This window comes from Aptenodytes patagonicus, chromosome 15 (genome assembly GCF_965638725.1).
Source record: "Aptenodytes patagonicus chromosome 15, bAptPat1.pri.cur, whole genome shotgun sequence".
NCBI classification, from domain to species: Eukaryota; Metazoa; Chordata; class Aves; order Sphenisciformes; family Spheniscidae; genus Aptenodytes; species Aptenodytes patagonicus.
This window is the reverse complement of record NC_134963.1, coordinates 13,116,438-13,140,942: the sequence shown is the minus strand read 5'-3', so window position 1 is coordinate 13,140,942 and position 24,505 is coordinate 13,116,438. Positions and strand designations below refer to the sequence as shown.

Sequence of the window (24,505 nt, the reverse complement as noted above, 5' to 3'; positions counted from 1 at the left end):
AAAACATATTTGCCTATACAGGCAGAAATAGTGATTCCCCATACAGGACACTACAAGTTAGGGCATTTGGATGGGGGAGGTTGGAGAAGAAAAGAATATCTGAATTGACTATTTCAATGAGACTGGGTACTCCAACTGAGACTAGCTCACGAGATTGCTTCTCGTATCTTTACTGGAAAAAAAAGAATTTAATTATGTTTATTTAGCATTTACTAAGTCCTGTAAGTGTACATTTTATAAAATTACTCTAAACAAAAACAAAAAAAACCCCAAAACAAACACCAAAACCAGAGTATTTTTAATGAAGCTGAGAACAAGTAGAAAACATGCACATCAAGAGCTAGGAAAAAAGATTATGAAGGACTGACAGTGGGGGAGTCTATCTTTCTTTCCATTTTAACATCTTGCGATGCACCTGACTACCCCCATATTCAAAAGAGTAACTGTCTCATGTCAAAATTGTGGTTTGTCATCACTCCTTCCAGACAGCCAGCTGTCTTTATAGTTAGACAAGTGATTGTGTGAACACTGACCCTAATGTCAGCCTGTGATTCTCTAGCAACATGGAGACCTTATGCAGATATTTAAAGAAGCTGGGTCTTTAACAGATTGCGTTACTATCTGTTATGGGGAGGATGGCAGAATGGCTCTTTGGTTTGTAATCCCCAAATTAGTTCTCCAGTTTGTAAGGCAGACAGGGAACCTACTCTTTCCAGTTAGTCTCTCTATGGATGATCTTATTTTCTTGCTGGAAAGAGTTAGACCCTTTTTATAATAAGTGAGAATACATTAACGCAAATATTCGTTTCATACAAACACATTTGTGAATAAAAAAAGGCAGAATGGTTTGAAGGTTCTGCTCAGAAATCATAATTTGTTAAGACTTCCTGAAATACTCAGCTTTTATATCAGCAAACACTTGACCAAAGAATTACAGGTATGACTACAGTTGCCACTGTGAAAATGAGTGTTTGGGAAAGGAAGAGAATGGGGAGGGAGAAAAGAAGGAAGAAGAGGAGATAATTAGTAATATTTCATTTTTTCTTGTTTCTTGATGTTTGCAAGACTATCTTTAAATAAATCTCATGGTCAGGTCAGAGGAACAGGCCGCATCACTCAAGCCAACACAGAACAATACCTCTTGCATATGCATCGGTCATAGTTTAAAAACTATCAAGATGTACTTAAGCACATATTAACGGACAGGCAAAGCTCAGGGCATATACCTGAAGCAAATCACATCAGGGTAGCTGCATACAAATGAGTGGGCCTTTCAAAAAATATAGATTCTGATTTGTTGCAAGTTCATCTATTCATATGGGTCTTCACCAAGTTAACAACCAGAACACAGGTTTAGTTAAAACAAAACAAAACCAAACAAAAAACAAACATACACCCCAAACAAACAAACAAAAAACCCTCACAAAAACCACAAACCCACCACGCTCTTCTATTCAAGTACCTGGGGTTAAGTTGAACCTACAGTCTTCCCCTGAAAATACCAAATGCCTAATTATTCGTTTTTGAAGATTCTGATTTGCTGTTAATTTTACGCGTTCTCTCTCAAGCTTCAGGTTTTCAACAGCAAAACTGTAAAGGACTCTTCCATCTCACCTACCAGTTCCCTCTGACTTAAAAATAATGACCCAAGTCTTTAATGGCTAAAATCCACCTGCTGGTATGAGTCAGCAAAAACATCTCTGCATATTTTATTGCAGTGTTCTTGCACGTGAGTTTCAGATAGCTCAGAAGACCACCCCAGATATGAAAGTCTGCAGGATATTACAAACTCATTTGTTGACCTAAGCAGCATTTTTATGTCATCGTGAATCTTCACAAGCCAAATTAAAAGATTCTGGGACAAAATATTTGATTAAAAATTACTTGCATTATTTTTCCTGTTACATGCATCTGTACTGCCTAAGAATCTATTGATATTTATCATCACCAAAAATGTTCTACACTTCAGTATTTAAAGCAACTTTGCTAACAAAGCACCAGAACACAGAGTAATGAGCTTCAGATCCCTCTATTACATAAAACAACCATCCAGAAGAATGCTGTAGAATGCTGTAGGGGCCCGAGACATCCAGAGGGTTATTTTTGCATTTCATTACTTTTTACATAGGAGCTGCTCATGTCTGGAGAATTATTACCAAGGTTTCTGGGCTTCCTTGTCTCAAACACTATGAAATTAGACAGTTGATGTTTGTAAAGTGCTTTGAAGATGAACAACAACAGATAATTGCAAAGAATTGTTTGAATGCCATAGCAAATTTCAATTTCTTTTTCTCAATACAATATGTTGCTATTAATTCATAAAACTGAATGGGTTCTGTCTTGTAGACCATTTTAAATCCTAAAAATGTCCACATTTGTCACCGTATTTTCATTTAATTTTGACTTTTTTTTCCTTACGAATAACTGTATGGATTAATGAATTTTCAACATTCTTCTGGTGGAAAAAAATATGAACATCTACTTTGCAAATAGATTAAATTAGGAAAAGAACAGTTAGGCAACGCGGATTCTATTTTGAAAGACTATTAAGCATTTTAAATGGCCAGATAAGAAGAAGAAAAAAAAAAAACACACAATGAAGGCTAGCTCAGTTCTCTCCCAGGTGAATATTCATGAACTTGTTGTGAAATTTTTATAGCTTGACCATTTAAAATGGCTAGTTCATTTCTAATGCAGCACATTACTAAAGCATTGCAACTTTCTCCTAAGCTGGGTTTATAGACAAAGGACTTTCAGGACTAGGAAAAGAAAAACTTGAAGTTTGGAGTTTGTGCTGACTTGCAATATACACAAAAGTGTAATTTTGTTGCTTCCCATTTTGTTTAAGAAACCATGTGAAAACACACAGATTGGGAGTCATTGCAGCCTACCAACATAAAACGTAATCCTGGCAACAGAGCTAGAATATGCCAAGAATGCCTATGTGTAGATAGCCACTCTGCTCCCCGAAGAGACAAGTATACCTGTTCTTTGATCTCTTGCAGTTTTCGGCTTTGCTCTCTGATATCATGAAGTAGCTGTAGTGCCTTATCATCTTCCTGAGACACCTCCATCCGTGCCTGCTCCAGGCTTCGCTTTAAGCTCTGCAGAAAGCAAAATGTTCAATACATAGTCTTTGGTTTTTCAGATGGCTGTATAATGAAGATCTTTAGCTATACAAATGCCTCCTCGACTGCAGTGAGGCACCACCAACAACAAACAAAAAAAAAATTGAGGCACCAGTGATGGAACCCTGAAGAAATTCATGGCCAGTGCTGCTTCTCTCTGGATAGAAGCAGCCCATTTTACAAACACTGTTTACTACACTGAAATCCGAGTTCAAATCTCTACTTCGTCACATCAGGTTTAGACAAAACGCAAATAGAGATCACAAAAGGCATCCGTTATTGACAGCATTTATCTATATTTTATCTAGCACTATTAATTCACAACCTAGATACAATCCTTCAACTTCATGTTACCAACAAGCCTATTCATTTTTCTTGTTGCTGTTAAGTCAGTTAAATCCTTTAATCATCGTTAAACTTCTACAAAGAACGGAAGAGCTGCTTCTGTATCTCACCACATACCTTACCTGCAAATTTTAACAGACCAGTGGTCCTCCTATGAACTGTATATTATTCTTCAACAGAAAGATACAAACTTCATTTTATTTATTTACCTAGTAGCATCTGGTATAGGAAAATCACTCAGCCCCATTTTAAGATATGCTTCCCAACAAACAAACCCATCAGAAATGCTTTTCAATTCTCTGAAACAGAGTATTATCTGGATTTTTGTTCTTGGTACGAGACAGGAAACAGAATATTATATCCAACTGAAAGAATACAGAGACTATTAACTACAATGAACATACCCTCGCTGGAATCTTGCCAGGACAACTGGGCAGACATTCCAGCTCCCATGAAAAATGCCAAATGATTTTTGAAGACACAGTTTTAAGGCTTCATTTTTATATTCTGTCTGAAAAAATAGCACCTGTCCTAGCATCATCCCTGACATGATGCTGGGGAACTGGATCAGTCTGAACTCAGAATACCACAGATGGAGGCAACACCATTGTTTCCTAATCTTCTTATTTGTCCTTGAAGATTTCTGTCTAGGTACTGGTCAGGCCCTATCCTCTTCTGGCTAAGAAACCTGCAAGAAGTCAAACCCAAGCGTGTTCTAGCACAACCAATAAGACAAACATCACAAATAGTTTCAGCGAGACCAGGACAGTAGTTATTCCTGTATGTTCTAAGCACATGACTGTGAAACAAAGTTTGACTAAAACTATCAAGCAAGCCTCCGCAAACAATTCAGGGCTCCATATTCAACAGATATCCTCTCACATATTATTTTCTTTCCATCAAGTACCCCACTGAAACCATGATGGAAGAGAAAGGCAAAGACCACCAGATTTCAGGCCTTCAGAGCTGAAAGGACTGCTGTAAGGGCTCACACTGCATTCTGTGATATAGGTGGCCAGGTCCTGCTCCAGGAGGGATCGCTGGGTCTCAGAGGCTTTCAGTTCCACCTCCTTTTGGCTAAGTACAGCCTCCACCTCTGACACTCTCCGGTGCAACCGCGTCATTTCCTGCTCCATCTGCAATAAATATCAAGAGGTTATAAAGGGGGCTTCAAAAGCTTTGTTTACTGCTACTTTCAGAGCTCTCTTTGTAAGGAATTTGTCTCCAAGAGACTTCTAGCTATGTTTCTCCAAATGGTGTTTAAAGTCCAATACCATTGTCTCTGCTCCAGGAATGCACAGTTCTTCTTAAGGACAAGTAGTAAGTCTAAGTCACCCCATTCATTCAAGCTGCTTGTTCATATTCAGCCATTCTTCGAACCCCAGTTAGCAAAGAAGACACAATCATTTTTCACCTGACTTGCAGAGATGGGTCACTTTAACCTTATCCCAAATCCATGCTGGACCAGAAGATGGTTTCCCCCCATCTCCTTGTCAGGAGCAAATGGTCAAATCCAGAACAGAGAGGGGAGAAAAGTAATTGAACTCTCATAAAAGTCTCAAACAAGCAATAAGTTTTAAAAATACTCCACCGGCTTCCCTTTATTGGAGCACAGCAACTGTTGTAAGATGTTCACCATAACCAGTGACGTGACAACAGTTACGTAAGTAGAAGCTGATGAGTTAGGAAGAGAACCTCAGAACAGTACTGTTGTAATTGTGAGTATGATGAAGAGGCACGGCCTGCAGGAAGAAGCAGTTGTCTGTGTCACGCTGAGAAAAGGACTGTTTAAAATCCAGAGCCACTTCTTGTTAAGATAAAAGTATCTAGAGCAATAGCATGGCCTAAATTCATCTCCCTTTGTATTGGACAGGAAGCCACCTCACTGAAGGAAAAGCACTTTGCCCACCACGAGTCTGGATGATCAGCAGCATCTGACAGATCCCTGGACATACAGTGGTTGCAGATTCCTGGAGCAATGGAGATGGCCAATCGCATAAATAAATACCTTGTGACACTTGTCCTGGGCGTCTTGGAGTTCTTTGCTCTTGAGAAGAAGTTTCTTTTCCATGGAGCTGACCTTGGCTGGAGAATCCACACTTGAAAAAACAGATCTAAAAGAGCAAAGCCAAACAGCACATGAATATAGGCAAAAGGTACAGAAATCTGCATTTATGCAGCCTTGGTAAAGTCATTGGGTACTTACTTATACCAGGATAAAAGGAAGGTGCCGCAATCACAGTCTAACAGCCATCATTTCAGATCAAACATACCATAAAACCCGATGACAGTACATCATTATTAAATAATCCATGTGTACTTCTAGTTACAATATTAATATTTTCCATCAGCGACTTTTATGTCAGAGTGCAAAACAATAAATCACAGCAACATTTTTGCTTAACTTGTATGGATTTATAAGTGTAACAAAAACAAAGCATAAAGTCAATGTAACCAATTTGGAAAGACAACAAATTTTCAGATAATTGCTTTTTATTTTGTACTTCATTTTTAAACAGGTTTTAAAATTATCATCAAAGTACAAAAGCCCTAAAAACTTTAACATGTCATAATCTGTACCACAGGAAGAAGAATTCAATATCCTTCCTTACCTTCTGTGAATCAAAATTGAACTGAAACGTTCCTAACCCAATTCATATGACCCCTACGAACTCAATCAATATCAATATGATTAGTCACACTGCAGAACTTCAGAGAGTTCCACTTATATGTAATTTTTTTCATGAGACAACTTAACTGTACTATGCAAAACAGTTTGGCTCCAGAAACCTGGGGAAAATATTTACATGTTCTTAAGCTTTCTGTCTAATTGGGACTCAACATTTAAGAAGTTTACCATTTGTGTTAGTCTAAATTCTTTCTAGAAAAGGATAGGAAGCCACTCAATGTTTTGGAGCATATTTTTAGTGCTTTGCAGTCTTAAATGTGTAATTTGCAACCAAAAAATTAAGCACACACATCAAAACATAATTTTAAAAATCACATTCTCCCTCACATAAAACGATTCAAACTAGATATTTAAGCAGTTAATGATGGAACCAGTGTTAACTGATGGATGAAAATGCAGAAGTACAATGAAGGTGCTAATAAAGGATCATACAGTCTGCCCACACATTGCTTTCTGCTTCTCCTGGCCACAGTTTGGTATGCAGCCAGTTATCCCCATGGAGAGAAATGAGCTTTGAGCAGCTCTCTGCATATAGCCATACACCCACACGCAGCAGCACAGTCTCTTCTTAACACCAAGGAAAGTTTGATTCCATCACCACCATTTTCTGAGAAAAATCTACTCCTTAATCCAAATAGATATGCAAGATAGTCACAAAAAAAGACACATATGGATTTTTATGAAAATGCTGCAGCAACGTATCTGTATCAAAACAGATCTTCAGTACCACCACCTTAAGCAGTCATTAGGAAACACTGTTTTGATATTAGCGAACAAACATAGCAAAATCCACCAATTCTGCCTTGAAAGGTCAAATATTAATATTTCTTCAGAAACCTGATGTGGAAAAACTTAGAAGAAAGAATCCTGCATGTCAACAATACATATATGATCAGGACTTAATAAAAAACAAATGCTAGAAGTGAATGCTTTTGTAAAGCATTCCTTTTGTCCTGGTCCAATCAATCTGATCCATCAGATTATCATATTTAAAAATCAATTTATAAAGCATGTCTATACTCCTACAGAGGAAAGGCAACCATCTGAGAAAGACGCATATTAAATCCCATAACAGCTGGGTGTACAAACAAGGCTAAAAATGAATAGTTGAGAAAAAGCAGTCTAAAAATACAAATTAAAGCTCACATTAACTAAAAAAGACGCTAAGGAATCTGCTTTAAAATGTTAATCAAATATATGTAAATAGCTGCAAATGTGTACTGAGACAAGTCTGAAAATCTTTTTATAATAAAAATTGAGCTTTACAGGTCTGAACTGTACTGGCTAAAGCAATTATATTTTTTTTCTTTTATTATAGTTTCAACATTATCCATCACCTTTTTACTTTTATTCTTTTCAAAGCTGGGACATTACCTAAGAAAACTCTAGCCAGTTCTCACAGACTTGGTTTTATTTGCTGCTTCTACTTCACCTCCCTAAAGGGGCTAATTTTATTTGTTATTTTTGCTTATTTATTTTATTTGCTATTAAAAGAATTGGAGCCTAATATTACAGGCACCATTTTGCATTTCAAAAATTTCTCCTAGCAAGCCAGCTTAAAGCATCCATATGCACTGCACAGATTCAGGCAAGAAGATACAGAGCTCTGCAAAGACACGTTGTTCAGCCAGGAGTGATGGGATGGGACAGAGCCCAGGAGACCAGCACTGACAGAAGTTTGAATTTCATCAGGTGACTGTAGAGGGAGCTGCTCCTCAGGGTTGGTGTCAGTTTTGTAAGGAAAGAGAAGGCTACAAACTAGAACTACAATCTTTCTTCCTCATCCCTGTCTAAAGGGAGGAAGAAATCCCTTAAAAATATATGTCCTGGTGACAGGACAATTTTCCTGCCATGGAAACAGTACATCTTATACCCAAGTGAAGCTGACTGCAGTTAGCACTGGACACAGTTTTTAAGAGACATCCTTTCCCAGTAATTCTTTCCTGTGTACAAATTATATTAGAACAACTTCATGAACATCCATACAACCTTCAACGTATCAGAAAGGGGGCAGACAGAGGAAATCAAAAGAAATGGAATAGTGACTAATCTAATAAGCCTTGTCATGGTGATATAAGCTCTCAACACGGCATGACAAGGTGGAAAATACCCACATTGCTGGGGCACTTATATTCTTCCTCAGTCAGCATCATCTCAGAAATTAAACACATACAATCCGACATCAAAAGCCATGATGCAAAGCTATCATTCAGGCTGGTACCATCTCAGAATATTTCATGTAATTAACTGCTACATCTGGATCAATTCTCTTAGCACAACAGAGCAGTTTCTGCTGTTTCCTCTGAAGTGCAAAAAAAAGATTAACAAAAGGTAACCAGCACACATCAACAAGAAAATTGCAATAAAAGATTAAAAAAAAAAAAAAGCCAGCCAAATTCAAGTCTATAGTACCAAGCGCTGATAGCACTAGCTGTGCCAATTTACTTTCAAAAGAAGCACTGCCTGCATGACTAAAAAACAGGTTAACTTACAGCTAGTGATTTCACAGCTAGATCAGCAACAGCCTCAACCAGCAGAACTATCAGAAATGGTGCTAGTTGTGTAAAAACTCCTCCAGCCTTAATGTGGCTGAGATGAAGAAAAAAGTATTAGTATAGGAAAAGCTATGAGATGATTCTGAGGTATTGAACTCGTATCTTAACCCCTCTTGTGCATCATACCTTTCTTTGTCCTTTTATGCCACTCTTATAAACCCCCAACTCACCTATGCTTCTTCCTTCTCACAACGATTGACACCATCTGTCCTAATCCTGGCCCCCACACAACATGCCTATAATCTCATCCCCCGTCCCTCATGCTCTATTCTTTTTAGCATTATACTCATCTGTACCTTCCGCCCCCTCGTAAATGCTTGCTCAGGCCTAAAAAAAAACCAACCAAAACCAAACAGTGATACCATCAATCTGTGAATAGAGCTAGCTGAAGCAAAGCATATTTTTGGTATGCTCATCCTCTGCTTCCTCTTTAATCTATCTTTGGTGAAAGAGTTTACCAGAACCTGACAAACTGTTGGAAGAAATCAGTAGTCCTTCTTTTAGGAAGAATGGCCCATTTTAACTCTCAGTATTTTATAATGACAATCACAAATCCATATCAAATTTTAAAATTTGGAAAAAAAAAAGAAATCTTGAAAAATACCACTTCTTAGGAACCTACAGAAAAGATCTGGACCATCTACCAAAGCCTCACAGACCACAGTTCAAGAATTACTAGGATTACATTTATGACATTCTGAAAGATAATTAAAAAAAATAAAACCCTGTATCAGCAACTGAGATTAGGTACTAGTCCCACTGTCAGCCTTGCCTGGGAATATAGCTCTAGGTTGTGGTTTAGCAAGTATTTGCTAAACTACTAACCTAAGTTTTGTATCATAAGTAGTCAGGCCCCTTTAGCTCCTTACTCCAGTCTAAGAGAGGACAGTGCAAGCAAAAATTTACATCATAAACTATTTTTTTTAATTAGGTACTTTTTTTATTAGGTATTTCGGTATATTTTATTAGGTATTTATTTTTATTAGGTATTTTGGTAGATTTGGTTAGCCCTGGATTTATAATGTTTTTATCTTATGCCTTAGGGCTTCTGCTAGTCACCTGCAAAGGACAAGAACAATTTTATTTCACCACTTGATGCATATTTCTGGCATCTACGGGGTTTTCTCACTTGTTCTAAGCACTGGAGATCAGCCGCAGTTAGGGACAGGAAGTAAGGTGGGGCTGGCTTTTAATGGAATTAAACTCTCAGTTGCCTGTTATCTTGTCACAGTCACACACTCACAGCCAAACCAGCAGCCAAATTTGCAGTCAAACAGGCATTTCTCCCCCAAATCAAGAATTCAGAGGCCATGATGGGAGAAGGAGTTAGCTGGTCCTTCTCTGCAGCCCAATCCCAGTTCTTAGAATCATATAGGAGATTTATTTAACAAACACTTTGCTAGTACAGGAACCTACGACATAAGCAATGCCCTTGATTTCTCCTGATGGCTTCCTACGACACATTATTGTCATGCCTTTTGCTCTTTTGTTAGATCTTACATTTGTTACAGGGTCACAAATTCTTCCCAAAACTCACGGTATGGGACAACATACAGAACATTTTCATTCAATGGACCCTTCTAAACTACACACCAACTATATAATTTCTGGCAACAGGTCTAAGTGACTTAGGTGAACCCTTCTAGCCCTAAGTGGTTGGGAGAAAGAGAAGAATGGAAAAGAGAACTTCTTTTATCCTTCTTCTGTCCTTTTTTTTCCAACTGTCCTTTATCTGAAGTATTTGAAATTCCTAGCTCGGCTATGGCTTCTTACTGTCCAGTGAACAAGGGCAAGAGTATAACCCTAAACTTCATAGCTTTACAGCTCTCAAATTAAAAGCAATGAAAGTTTCAAGGACCTTTTTAATGGCACTCTGCAGTTGCCCGGCCTAACTGTGAGCAGCACTAGAGGCATTAGAGCTATCATGCTGCAGACACAGGAAAACAGATCTGCATCACTTAGCAACCATAAGGGTTAGACTTTCGGAAGAAAGATTTTAAGAAGAAAAATTCTGGACTGATAAACTTGATGATTTAGGACCTTCCAGAGAAGACATCCCAAAATCCACAACAGATAAGCCTACCCCCCCATTTACTGTTCTCTTCCCCATCTAGAATTTGATATTCAAGCTAGTGTGGGCAGAAACAGTACTTTATTTCCTCAAGTAAAACATACACCACACTATTTTGTAAGAAAGAAGTTATCTTTATGACCCAGTGTTGCAGTGATATTGAGAATAAACTAGTCACTGCATTATTTAAATACAGATATTTTCAAGTCTCCGTACACTCTTTGCCATATTTAAATCACCTTCTTAGAACAAAATGCAAGTATTTACTGCTAAAAATATCAAAGTGCATTCATCGAGATCTCATTCAAAAAGAGATCTAAGATCTACTTATATTAAAATTATTTTGGGGAAAATTAAGTACATGATGTCTTTCTGTTCCAGCTCAGGAAAAAAAACAGGCCACACCAAGCAGAAATTTTACTTCAGTCAAAATTTCTCCAGAGCACATTAATCTCTATATTCTTTTGCTGTACCCCTTCTCATCTATTACCAAAATTCAGCTATAACTTCAATACGCATCTTCGGTACTAGCTCCACAAAGAAAGCATATTAATTAATCTGCTATATCTATATTACTTTTCAGCCTTCAGCCTCCAGCACGGTTACACCACTGTTCCCGAGACTTTACCTCACGCTCCTCTTCAGTTCTAGTCCTGAGCCCCGATTACATATACATTTTTACCATACATACATCTATGGTCACTGTTGAGCCTCTTCTGACTGTCGTGAATGGTCATGTAGCCTTGATAGATGGATTGCAGTTCCCCAGGCAGAAAAGATAACACTGTAAGTTGTTTCACTCCTAAATCAAGATAGATTTTAACTCCAGGTATCTACAGACATAACATTCCATTTTTCTAATTCTGCTGACCATTAGATAGATCATTTCACCAAAAGAATACTTTTTTGGCTGTTATGTCCTCTCCCTTCCTTCCTCTATTGTCATAAAAGCAACTCTGCTGATAAGGGACAATCAAAGATTCCTTTTTTATTACTGGCATAACCATCACATAACCTTGATTCACAGCGTGGGCAAGATCAAACATGTCAACAGTATCACCAGATTTGGTTACACACTTACCGCAGAGCAACTATCACCACCAATATGACAAAAATAATGAAAACTTGATTAAGACAGATTGACAACGAAGTCCCTTAAGGGAACTCACTAGCAGCAACGAACGATGGTTGACACGAAAACACAGTGCCTTAGTGCATTGAGTCACTAACCCAGCTAAAGCCATTGCATTCCTGAGAGGCCTCACGATACTGAGGTAAGGACTTCTCAACTTAACGTACTGCACTAATACTTTTTTTAATAGCTCTATCATCAGAAACTAACCACCCACCACACCAAATGGTTTATACCATACACTATTTATATTTTTCTTTTTCTCCGACTCCATTCTCTCAGAAAGCATGTTTTCTTTCAATTGAAAACCATTTTTTCTAGATCTTTACCTGCCTCCACAAACACATACCGTGCATACTTCATGTGAATCTCCAGTCTCTTAACACACAATACAGCAGTCTTCGTATTTAACTTGACCCAACAGCACACAGTCAGCTGCCGTAAAGCTCCTTCTCCTGTTCACTGACCCATCGCTGCACATTCCCAGATTAGTGGAGCTCCATTTCTGTGGATCACTGATTCAGCCTTACACATCCCCAGCACTTGGTGCCCACTCTCTGACCCAATAAAATAACAACCCCCCACTTTTCCATCTCTGAACTCCTCAGCATTCTCCTTCTTTCAGGGATCTGCAATACCAGAAATGCGATCACCTACTGCTCCCTGGTTAACAGCAACAACTAATTCAAAGTATTTGAACAACAATTTTAACAATAACTGTTTTAGAATCAATCTTTCCGTTCTCTTCCCTCCCCCTCATCCCAGAAATAATCACAGAACAGTAGGACATGCACAAGCTACAGCAGCAACAGATAAAGCCAGAATCTGGCAGCTTCCCTAAAGCCGAGTACAGGCCAGTTGAAACAGCTTTTCCACACACACACACCATCCCCACTGTAACAAACCTTCACATTTTTCCAGTGGTCCTGTCCACCTAAGCAGGAATTCGTACTTACTCTGATCTGAGGATCCCTAATGCCTTGATGAATGTAAACCCCACAAATGGCAAATCTTCACCGGAGAAGCCTGCTGGGTTCAACTGGCGCGTAGAGGATAAAACCCGCGAATTCTTCTCTGGTTCATCAAAATTTGAGGTGTCATCATCAGATTTGAGAGTAGGAACGAAGGGGGGAGGAGCTGGTGAAAAAAGCAAGAAGAAAAGACAAAATTCAGCTACAGTTCACTCTGCTACAGTCCCACTCATTCAGTGCTTGCGATGGCACTGCAGCTCCTGCTTTTAATCTTGCTAACACAAGCAGACTGAGCTGCTGCTCTCAAATCGTATTACAGCAACAAGAGATTAACCCTTAAGCTACCAACATGGCTACCACTCTGCAGGCAGAATGTCTCCCACACTGATTAAACTGGGTTTTAGGTTGGGGATTTGGGATTGTTGTTTTTTGGGTTTGCTTTTTTTTTTCCCCAGGTTTGTTTTGGTTTTTTTTAAACACATACATTAAATCAAATCAAAGCACCAGGCTAAGAAAATCATTACTGTAATATAGCTAAAAGTAATTCAACTCTGATTCATCTAGAAAAAGAAAATGTCTCCAACCTAACCAATTGGTGACACTACGTGAGAATGTAGCCTGATCCTTTGCTAGTCATCTAAGGGATATATCTACCCTTTAATACTCCCAAGAATCTTCCCAGCATGGGCTTCTAATCAGCAGCAAACTAGTCTTTCCCCTGGAAGATTCTAATAAACTATAGCTACCAGAAGCTAACTGGTCTTTAGGAAGGGAAGAAATATCAGTAAGATTTTATTTCTCTAAAAGAGCTTGTTAAAGATCTGGAACTCTTGTTGGGACACCACTGCAGTCTGGCTCTGATACAATCAGCTCTAAAGAGAGGTATAAATAGCAGGAATTACAGTGTATTTCTTACTATAATTTCTAAATTGGTACCACTTAACTTGTTAAGCAGTTGCTTAATTTCAGCTGATTTTCTCATATTTGCTTGAGTTTAATTAACCAACAGAACAAAAGAACAAGTTCTTCTCAATGATGTGCAGCACCCGAGCTACCTGCTGGCTTGGCTATGTGTGTGAAGGGAATGAACACAAAAGCCTGCTGTGCAATTTCTACCTCATTAAATCACATTTTCTAAGTTTTTGGGGGGTTTGGTGTTTTTATTTTTGTTTGTTTTTTTTTAATTTATTTCATCACTCAGGTCCTCACTCACTGCAAATCTAATCTCTTTTTTGCTCTATAAAGGAGACAGCTCTTCAGCCACCAACTAGAACACAGCCCATTGTCACACGCTGATGGAAGTGTAGTGTGCTAAAACCGTTACCATGGATCCAGTATAGATCTCCTGTAGCTGAAGGGCTGATGAGAATTGAAGAACCGGGAATAAACATTACAACCCCTGCAGTGCAGGCTCCCTGCTCCTCACTCTCTGCATGCTCGGAGTTTAACCCTACCTGCCCGCATTCGTGACAGATGCTGATGCTTATCTGACTGACACAGGCAGAATGAGTCACGGCTGGAGCTTGCTAGCTCCCTCTAGGTTGCCAAAGCCTTTCACAGCCCGCTTTTTAACTCTTAATTCTCTAGACAAACGTACGCTTAAACTACCCACCAGACCAGCATTAATAGCCCAAAAAAAAAAAAAAAAGAAAAATCTGTCTGTATAAACTGCCAAATCACAACTACACACGCAGGCTTTGTTAGCAGCTCCCCAAGGAGCCATTCTGACGCTGCTCCCAAGCAGGGAAGTGAGAAGAAATTCCATGAAGCAGATAGGATGCTGCTCACGTACAGTAGTTCCAAGTACATTAGAATGAGATAAACAGGGGAAATATACAAATTAAATAGGTTCTGTAGTAAGCCGTTTTACTTACTGGCCCCAGATCATTTAATTTTTCTGTCAATATCATGAATTTATTAATTTCTGCTATTTTATTGGTTATAATATAAATTTAGATCTAATATAATGCTGATATTTATGTACTGTAAACATAGCTTTGGAATGTTGATTGGGATCTGTTTTTTGTGTTTTTTTTTTTTAATTCACTTCATGTCAGGATAATGTCCAGCTACTCTTTCATATGCTCTAAATGATCAAAACAGAGAAGCAACAGAAAACAGTTTGTAAGCATATCATCTTTAATGTAAATATAAGCCCAAAGTTACAGTTAATTCATAGCAGAGGAGGGGAAGTTCAGGAATTAATATTTTTCCGTTTAGGACCTCTGCTGAAAGAACTTTGCACATCCCCTTACAGCAAGGGGTTGCCATGGGGTTTTTAACATTGTCTTTGAAGACAGATACTACCTATGAGGTAAAGTAATAGAGAAAACAGCAAACTATTCACTTCATCTCGGGAAGTCTAGAATCTTTCTTAAAGAGGTAGCAAAAAACAACACAGCTGCCTTTCTATAATGGTATAACAACCCTGGCATATACTCCTCAGAGTTTGACAGATAACTTGTTCTTTGAAAGAGAGATCTAATGCCTTACTTCTCACCAGAAATTAGCTAAGAAGATCTTAAGAGTCATCTTCAAGCCCTTGCAATTAAAAAGAGTCTTTCCTCTTACCAACAACAAGAATTCCTAGTCAAACCACATGCATAAAAGGAAATATAATTTAAATATGCCCAAGATCAACATGCACATAAAAAGATGAAAAGCACTCAATAGGGCAACAATGGATGCAAAAAGATAAAACTGAATGTGAGATAGAGCAAACCTTTGGGGCTTGTGGAAAACTAGTTTAAAGAGCACAATGTTTTACACTACAGTTTCCTCTAATGCTTAATAAAAGACATGAACAAAGAATTGTGAACACTAGATTAAAAAATAATGAAAAAATCATTTGCCCTCTATTTTGCATTCACTGAAAATCCATGACTAACAGTTCAAAAACTCTTGAACTTTGCAGTATAACCTTGTTACAATATTGGTATCAAGAAATAGTAGCAACTAAAAAGAAAACTTAGAAAGAACAGTCATTCAACAAAAACACCTCTAGATGTCAAGTAAGTCTGAACTGTCAACAGTGACTGGAAATGAGAAGCAGAACTTCTTCAGAAGTTTCAGGACACTGGAGGAAAACTCACTTAGGAGTAAGAGGGAATATCTTTAAGGAAAAAAAGCTAGACCCACTCTGTCTGATTTTATTAATTATTTGGTAGCTTCTTCATAGTCTTTTATTGCTAAGACTATGGAGTCCTTTGACTGATGTCCAAAATATCTACAAAATAAATGGAGTAGTCTTGTAAAAACAAGCTAAAACAGACGAGCCATTTTGTTCTCAAATGTGGGTCACATGGTGACATAATCTCTAGTTAAATAATTATTTCCTGCTTAAAATCAGAGGACTGTCACACAACTATAGTATTTTCAGAGCAAGATGAAGATTGGTAAATGCAAATATATTGATATGCTCATCAGTTGCTTCTTTAAGGGGAAGAATCCTTTAGTGGAGGTCAAGATAAGCTTCTGAGAACTAAATGTTAAAACCATGCCATCGCATCTGACAAGGTGAAAAATTTGCACTTTTTTCAGGCTCAGCCAAAAGGGAGGCAAAACTATTACTCAAAGAGATGGTAAACCTGATGCTTCCACTCGTACAAACTGGTATAAAGACCTCTTTTTGTCTCCGATATGTTACAAACGAACGTACATGTTCTGTTTACCATTTAAAGTATCTTGTAGAGAACTGCATGTTTTAAAAAAGCCAATTGCTTGCCTAGATACCTCCCCACTTGTGGAAGGATGTAATCCTCTTCCATCTGTTCCAAAGAATGACTTTCAGAGGAAAAGGGGGTGTTGTAGGTTGCTAAGTTTAAAAAAAAAAAAAAAAAAAAAGCAAAAAGCAAAAACCAAAACCACCACACATACACTGCAGTACTTTAACCAGTTTATTATTAAGATTAGATAAAATGTCTCTTATGGAAAGTCGCTTTTCTTATTTTTTTTTTTTTTTTTTAAACTCTGCACTAGTGTGTGTATTTATGACTTGTTCAAGGAGCATTGCCTTAATCGGGTCTTTCCATCCTTTCAAAATATTTTCATGCAAATTCAGAAAAGAGATACTGCATTTCCCCTGGGACAGTGAAAGACTTAACTGAAATAGGAAATTTAAAGGAAATACAGAACGTTTCTTAAGAATAAAAATGGGTCTTTTCTTGATCTACAAGGTGATCTACACGTGCTTTCTGAGGAAAAGCATCCACACAGCCTTTTTAAGTAGGTTAGGCATTACTCTTCCTCAGGCTTTAAGAGGCCTATTTGAGCAAAGTGTTATGGAAGAAAAACAGAAAATAGAAAGTCCAAGACACATAGTTTAAGGATGCTTTCTCTAAGACCACTTTAAAAAAGGCATTATACTAGTTCTAACCAATCTATACAATACTACCTTAACATCTTTTCTGTTCTGTCAAGACAATGACCCAACACATACATTTCTGTTAATAAAAGTGATCTTCAAGCTGACATGAAAGTGATCTCCACTTAGAGAAACAAGTCAAGACGTTTTTCTGAAGGCAAGCATTCAGCAGTTAAACATCGAGATGTTTCATTTAACATACTGAATGACAACTTTGGGTTCACAAGGATAAGGAAGTCTTGGACTAATGAACAATGAGATTTGGGTTCCTGCCTGTTTAATAGCAGAAGACAGCCTAAAAATCAGTCTCCAACACTTTCTCAAGTTCTTCCATTTGCACAAGACATTAATTCTTTTCATCTCATATATATAGTTCCCTCATGCAAGTCCAAATACGACATTCCGTTTTCAAGACCTCTTGGACTGCAGTTACAAAACAATTCTTAAAATGAAAGATTCTTTATACTGTACATACATATCGCTTAGATGACAATGACAGCCTTCTGACCATCTCTCACCTAGCCTTCAGCAGGCGGATTTTTGGTTCCAAATTAAACAGCTGATGTAATTTATGGATTTCAAATAACAAAAGGTGATTAACAAAATCCCCAAATTATACAGAATGCAACCTTGTTGTCAATAACTCAAGTATGTCATCCCCCATTCTCTACCTCTGATTTTAGATACTTATCAAGTACTCAAATAGTTCTGTTATCAACTTTCCAGTTAAAATCCTGATCATTTAGCTGAAACACAGATAGAAATACATTTATTCTAGGTAAATAAGTTCCAAAATATTTTCAGAAAATTCTGTCAAGTAAATCAACACAATCTTTCAAAAGTTTTGGTTTGTTTTCTTTCGGTTGGGGGGTGTGTGGTGGTGTCTGGTTTTTGGGAGGTTTTTTAGAAGCTTTAGAAGTCATTAAATAGCAGAAATCAACAAATACAGAGAGCAAAATCTGTAAGTATGTTTCCGTACAATACTCCAAGGAAGGGGAAAATTACCTGTTGAGACAGATTCAGTTAAACCTGACCTTAGGTTTAACAGTTGGATTCTGTTTCTGTAACTTAAAAGCTGCTTCTACAGACACATGCTACTTGAACCCAAGGAAGCCGGGAGCTTTTTTAGAGAAAACTGTCTTTTGGGAAGGGGTTTACTGAAAAGTGTTTCATAGGTTACCATGACAACAAAATGTAACACTGAAAAACCCCTTAATGACACATTCTTAACCAAAATCGGTGCATTAAGAATGGTTATCCTGGAGTTCCCAGCATGATCATTTAAATACCTGCAAAGCAAGGATACCTATTTTTTCCCTACCTTTCTCAGTCTGAAATAGGAAAAACCATCATTGCTTTTATAGACTAGAGGAAAGTCTGACCATGCTGACACAGAATTTATTTAACAATCATAGAATCATTTAGATTGGAAAAGACCTCTAAGATCATCGAGTCCAACATTCCATACCCCCAAAATCTTTGACCAGATTAACTTGAGGGAGTGAGATTCTTTAAATCTAAATCCTGTGACCTCTTCCAGCACTCACTAGTTTCCTAATTTTCTCAGGCTGCCATTGCTCCAGTTAAACACCACTATCAGCAGAGGGCAAGATAAGAAAGAAACTTTTAGATTTTAGATAGCCCGGGTCAAATCCGACAAGGGTTTTGAATAGAATGACAGCGACACTGCCCTGAATAAACCAGCAAATGGAGAATGACTGCAGAGAGCAAAGCAACAGGTGATACATTGAATCTGCTACTAAAAGCAAGCAGACCGCTGTGTTTTGTGCTAGTTACAGTGGGGTTTTATGAAGTTTGAGACATAACAACGAAGTCAGGGGTCAAAACTGCATGAATCTTCACAGTAGGTAGGTCCAGATATTACAGGGAATGATGCAATCCACTGGCCAGCTGCAGACAGAAATGGGATTTTTAAATCCCGAATGATTATTTCGACATTATAATCACATCAGGGCTGCCTACCAGCTTGTCCATCAGTATCACTGTTGTCACATGAAAAGGCAAAACACTCAATTAGCTTGTGCAGTCGTGTGAATACTGGACCAACGATTGCCAAGGAAACACCAGAACATATACTCACGTGTCATTTATTTTCCAGATCTGAGATAATATGATACAAATGCAATACAAAAATTTCAGAAACAGAAACTGGTGGCTTAGGCAGGGTTCTGGGGAAAGAAGGCAGAGCGAGCTGAAGTCTGGGAAATGTATGCTAAAATGATGAAAAAGACTCAAGGTTCAATGGCTCTCAAAGGGCAGAAACAATGGAATTTAGCAGAACAGCAGCTCCACAAGTTTAAAATTAATGAATCAACAGAAAAGTGAGTAAACATTCTGTGGAGCTGACAGCTGAAGTGCTGAGATAGTCATCAAAAGTAGCAGCATTGGCTTAGCAATTTATCATGGAAAATGGAGCACAATCATTGCTCTTACAGCATATTTGATAAAGAATATAAGGCAGACATGTTCCTTGCCCAGATAATCTTACAGTCCAAATAATTTAAAATACTGTCCAACACAAGTCAGGTACTCATACATAGATCATTGATGATCTGTGAAATATATGCTTTCGCCATGGAGCTGGTGCCTCAGTACTTCCAAATACTAAATTCCATTGCTCCCATAGCATTATAAACAATTTTCTGCATAGAAAATTATGTTTCACTGATTTTATTCCATTCCTAGTGAAATGAACAGATTTTTGACAAAAAATTAATCATGTATTAGCCATGTTAACTTTGAGGAAAAAAAATCCAATGCCCCTATGACCACTGACATTTTATCACCTACAGGAGCTAAAAACCAAACAAATAAAAAGCAACAAAAAAACCCAAACTTAAATGAAGCTGGATCACAAGCAATAATAGAGAAATCTGAAGATACAACAAAAAATAATAAGCTTAAGCCAAAATTAAGCAAATTGAGGTGGAAAAGGCCTGAAAGAACATACTGATGCATTTTAATCTGAGGAAAGACATGGAAAGGACCATTTTGATTTTCTAGTCCAGTGCTTGCAGTAATACGGCAATTCCATCAGAAATTCATATAGAATTGTATTAAACTTCATCTTACCTTACAATTTTCACCTGAGAGATGTTAACATAGCCTATCCAAAAACCAAAATGAATTGTTTTGTTAAAAACACCTGCTCCAGGACACAATCCTGTTTCATTACGAATAATTATTCAGAACAAACACAATTAAATACTCACATTGTACAAATTTTCATGTTACCCAAAGAAACAGAAATTGTTTATAAATGCAGTATTATTCTACTTACAGTTACGGATATTATTCCAGTCAATTTTAGAAAAAAATGGATGGCAGCAGAGTCCCTCATAACCCAGCCTTTCCTTCTGCCCACAAAGCAGGCTCTGGATCAGATCAAGAAATTCACTACTAACTTTCACATCCTCTGGGAACTTCAGAAATCTCTGCATTAGAAAGAAAAGGATTTCTGCTCAGTAGGAAAACAGTCTTAGAACAGTAAGATTAAGTTTCATTATTCTGAGATATGTCAGGCACAAAGAATAAATATTTATAGCATGCAAATAAAAGCATTGTGTATTTTTTCCAAACAGGTTTTCATATGCATTTACTGCAGTAAAGATAAGAACATAGGAACAACCATACCCAATGAGACAAATGGTAGACCCAGATCACCATCTTATGCTGAACAATGGCCATACACAAGTGGAAGAATAAAACAAGACACTTCCCCAGAAAATTCTCCCAAACTTCCAGGGATTTGTGGCTTAGGATTTTTTGAACCAGGGATGATGTCTTTTTATTTGCCAGATCTCAATGGATTCTTCTTCTGTGGATTTTTCTCGTCACTCCTTGAACCCATATAAACATCCAGTAGCTGCAAACTTATGGCAAAGAGCTCCCCAGCGCGAGAATGTGCCATATGAAGTATCCTTTTTTGTTTGTAATGTAATTACTGCTGGCTACTTTCATTTGATGCCCCTAATTCCCATATTAGAAGAGGTAATGGGCAAGCATTCTTTGTTCACTTCCTCCCATCTATACACGTGGTTTTTTTCTTTCCTACTAACTCCTACCATTCTATGTGCTGCTTTTTGGACTGCTACCAAGAACTAAACTAACACTTGCATAGATTATAACATCAAGATACTGTTCTTGAGCCCACCACTGGGTAAAGTAGGGATACTTTTCCCTTCATATGCATTGGTTTAAGTTTATTTACACTAAATTTCACATGATGTTTTAATCATGCAGACACTCAATATCCTCAAGCCTTTCTGCAGCTCTTCATAGCTAGCCCTTGTCTTTACTACCCAGAAACACTTAGTAAGATTCAGGAACTTTATCAATCCACAATTCATCCTTTCAATCCCTTTTCTAGATTATTTTGGAGATGCTGCAATTATAGTTGCCTAAGATGGACAGCTAAATCTTTTTTAATTCATGCATCACAGATGGCTATTTTTAAACACCTGTTACAAAAAATAACTTGATATCTACAATGCGGAGACATATAAAAACAACAGAAAGCATATATTCTAAATATTTTACGAACATGACAAAGTAAGAGACAGCCATAAGCCTCTTTTTTCAACTGTAAAAACACGATCTTTAGTTACAGCCTTTCTACCCAAGAACATGGAAGGGGTTCTCTCTACTACCTGGAAGTTCATGATGTTATTGAAAGTTTTTGCTGAAGTCCCTTCAGTGAACGGAGATCTTCCATAAATCATTTCATACGCAATGACTCCTAGGGACCACCAGTCACATTCTGGACCATAAGAAGCTTTGCCATCCCCATTCAACCCCGTTAGCATTTCTGGTGCCATGTAGTCAGGTGTGCCAACAGGTAGCTTGGCACTTACCTAGAAGCAAAGATATACCAAGTGAAATTACAGCACTTTCTGTTCATTGTGATCTTGGTAATAAAACAGGTTGGTTTTTTGGGTTTTGTTTTGGGGGGTTTTTTTGGTTTGGTGTTTGTTTTTTGTTTGTTTTTTTTTTTTAATTAGACACAGTTTTCAGCCCTCCAAGTGAATTTTAAGTAAGTAATTTTAAGCAAGGCTGTTAAGCAAAAAAATGCAAGGTAAAGGAAACTGCTGATAAACAAACAGAAAGAAAGCTATTTGGTATAAAAAAAAGAAGAGTCAAATTATCAGAGCTAACTGTTACTAGAAACTGCAAACAGCTCAAGTAGAAAAGCGGCATTCCAAAAAGCACAGGATTACTAAACGCTAATGTTTTAAGCAGTATACGTACTCTAGCACTACTGCTTCAACTGGTATTAACAGGGACATCATAGCTGAATTTCAAAAATAGTCAAATTTAGACATAAATATTCCCTGCCCTCATTCCATTCTGCGTCATCCCTACTTTTTTACCTTGTGTTCATGGTCAGCAAAGTACTAGTATTTGAATTTCTGGAGTGCTTAGAAAAGGTAATTCAGGAGCCAAAACTGCAATCATTTTTGCACTCAGTGGCATAAAGGATGAAACTAAACAGCAGGCAGACTAACACAAAAACCTGAAGATGACTGAAAAGATAATGTGAAGAAAAAAATTAAAAGAAAAATGCAATGCAGAGAAGTACTGAAAAGGGAAGAACACAGAAAACAGAATATTAAGAGTCACAATACTAAGAAAATTGTAAACCAGGACAGGAATCTGGTATAGAGCTTCATATTCTCACTCAGATATATTTTAATTTCAAATTATCACTTGAAATTGTATGCAGTTACCTAAATTTACAAGCAACTTATAAAAAACTCAGCCGACTCACGGCTTTGAATATAGTGCTTTCTGGTGAGTAAAGCCCAGAACATTGGAATGTGACTCATTTCAATCAAGAGCTCCCCGGTCTTCAAAACTATGCCACCTTAGTTACAAACACAGTTTTCAGTCCAGTTATGAACAATTATAAATCCATGTCCTTCTTTAAACACAGCATTGAACAGTTGGAAGAATCTCTAGAAGTATGACTTTGTATTGCAGTGCAGCACCATGAGAAAGTAGACTTGCCTTTACCTTACTTGCGTATTAAAATTTTAAGAGGCAAATATATGTCTACTGAGAGCTGCAAAAGATACTCAAGCTCATGTATGAAAAGCCATTCATAAATGGAAAAATACCACTGTGAATAGATTCCATATTGGACAAGAAAGGTAGAAGAACAAGGTGTAATCAAGGAACAGATATAAAGTTAGTTTTCCCTTTTTGACTGGACTATCCAAACAAGCCATTTTAAATCCACATTATTACCATTTTGTTCACTGTCATTTTGGCAGCTGACCCAAAGTCCACCAGTTTAATGTGTCCTGTTCGGTCAACAAGAACATTCTCTGGTTTGATATCTCTGTAAGCAAGAAGAAAGCAATCAGTACCTTTCCATACCGTTCCCCACTGTCACATCTAGACAACAGGACATCCCTTTTCAGCTACGCTCAACCGTGTGCTCAGTTGCATAAAATCTTAACAAGTGGGAATCTTATTTCCAACTGTTGTTCTGTTTCCAAGCAAACATGAAAGTAGTAAAGATCCCCTTATTTCATGGAAAGTTAATAATTATTGACAGAGGATGGAAAGAGAAGGTGGTTTCACACCTTGACTACATTCTAACTGAGTTACAGTGAAGTATTACGTAGCTTTCTTCCCAAATCTCCTCACAACTTATTCTGTACATCTTTCAAATCCAGGCAGCTACCTTGCATTAAAAAGCCGCAGTCTATGCTCTAAGCGCAGCCACTACAGCTGCTTGGAACATAAAACACTTCATAACGTTTCCAAAGCCTCAGAATGGAATAAATTTATTAAACACCAACGTGATTTGAAAATGCATACAGTAACAGCCTTCAAGCCTTGATATGATCTTTAGAAACCTCTGTGATATTTAACTACTCCAACATCCTATACCGCCCTGTTCACCAATCAGCACACAACAAGTTTTAACAATTACACTAATTTCCCATACTACTTGGTGCTAAAAGCAACAATCTCTGGAAAAGATTTTAATTTTTTTTATAGTGCAACATTAAGGCTTCTTTTTACTAAGCCTCCAGAAAATATATGTAACAATCCTTTCTTGATATTAGTTTGAACTTTACATCAAAGTTAATGCCTTTAGCTACAATTATAGTTGAGGTCTGATTAATTTTCTAATTTTCTCTTCTGTTACAGCATGTGAAATACTGTCCTGAAAGAGGACGGAATATAAAAAAACAAGAATGCATCACTCCAGAACGCTTT

The 24,505-nt window shown here is 37.5% G+C and overlaps 1 protein-coding gene across 1 annotated transcript in view; it reads right to left on the bottom strand.

Annotated features, from left to right (window-relative positions):
- CIT (citron rho-interacting serine/threonine kinase) overlaps positions 1 to 24,505 on the bottom strand; it is a 74,309-nt gene that overhangs the window by 45,513 nt on the left and 4,291 nt on the right. Inside the window, exons 6-12 of the mRNA XM_076353365.1 lie at positions 23,522 to 23,615; positions 21,925 to 22,128; positions 20,556 to 20,709; positions 12,877 to 13,057; positions 5,482 to 5,587; positions 4,466 to 4,609; positions 2,985 to 3,104 (exon numbers count right to left, since the gene is read on the bottom strand). Coding sequence (XP_076209480.1) covers positions 2,985 to 3,104; positions 4,466 to 4,609; positions 5,482 to 5,587; positions 12,877 to 13,057; positions 20,556 to 20,709; positions 21,925 to 22,128; positions 23,522 to 23,615 — 1,003 coding nt within the window. The remainder of the gene's footprint in view (positions 1 to 2,984; positions 3,105 to 4,465; positions 4,610 to 5,481; positions 5,588 to 12,876; positions 13,058 to 20,555; positions 20,710 to 21,924; positions 22,129 to 23,521; positions 23,616 to 24,505) is intronic.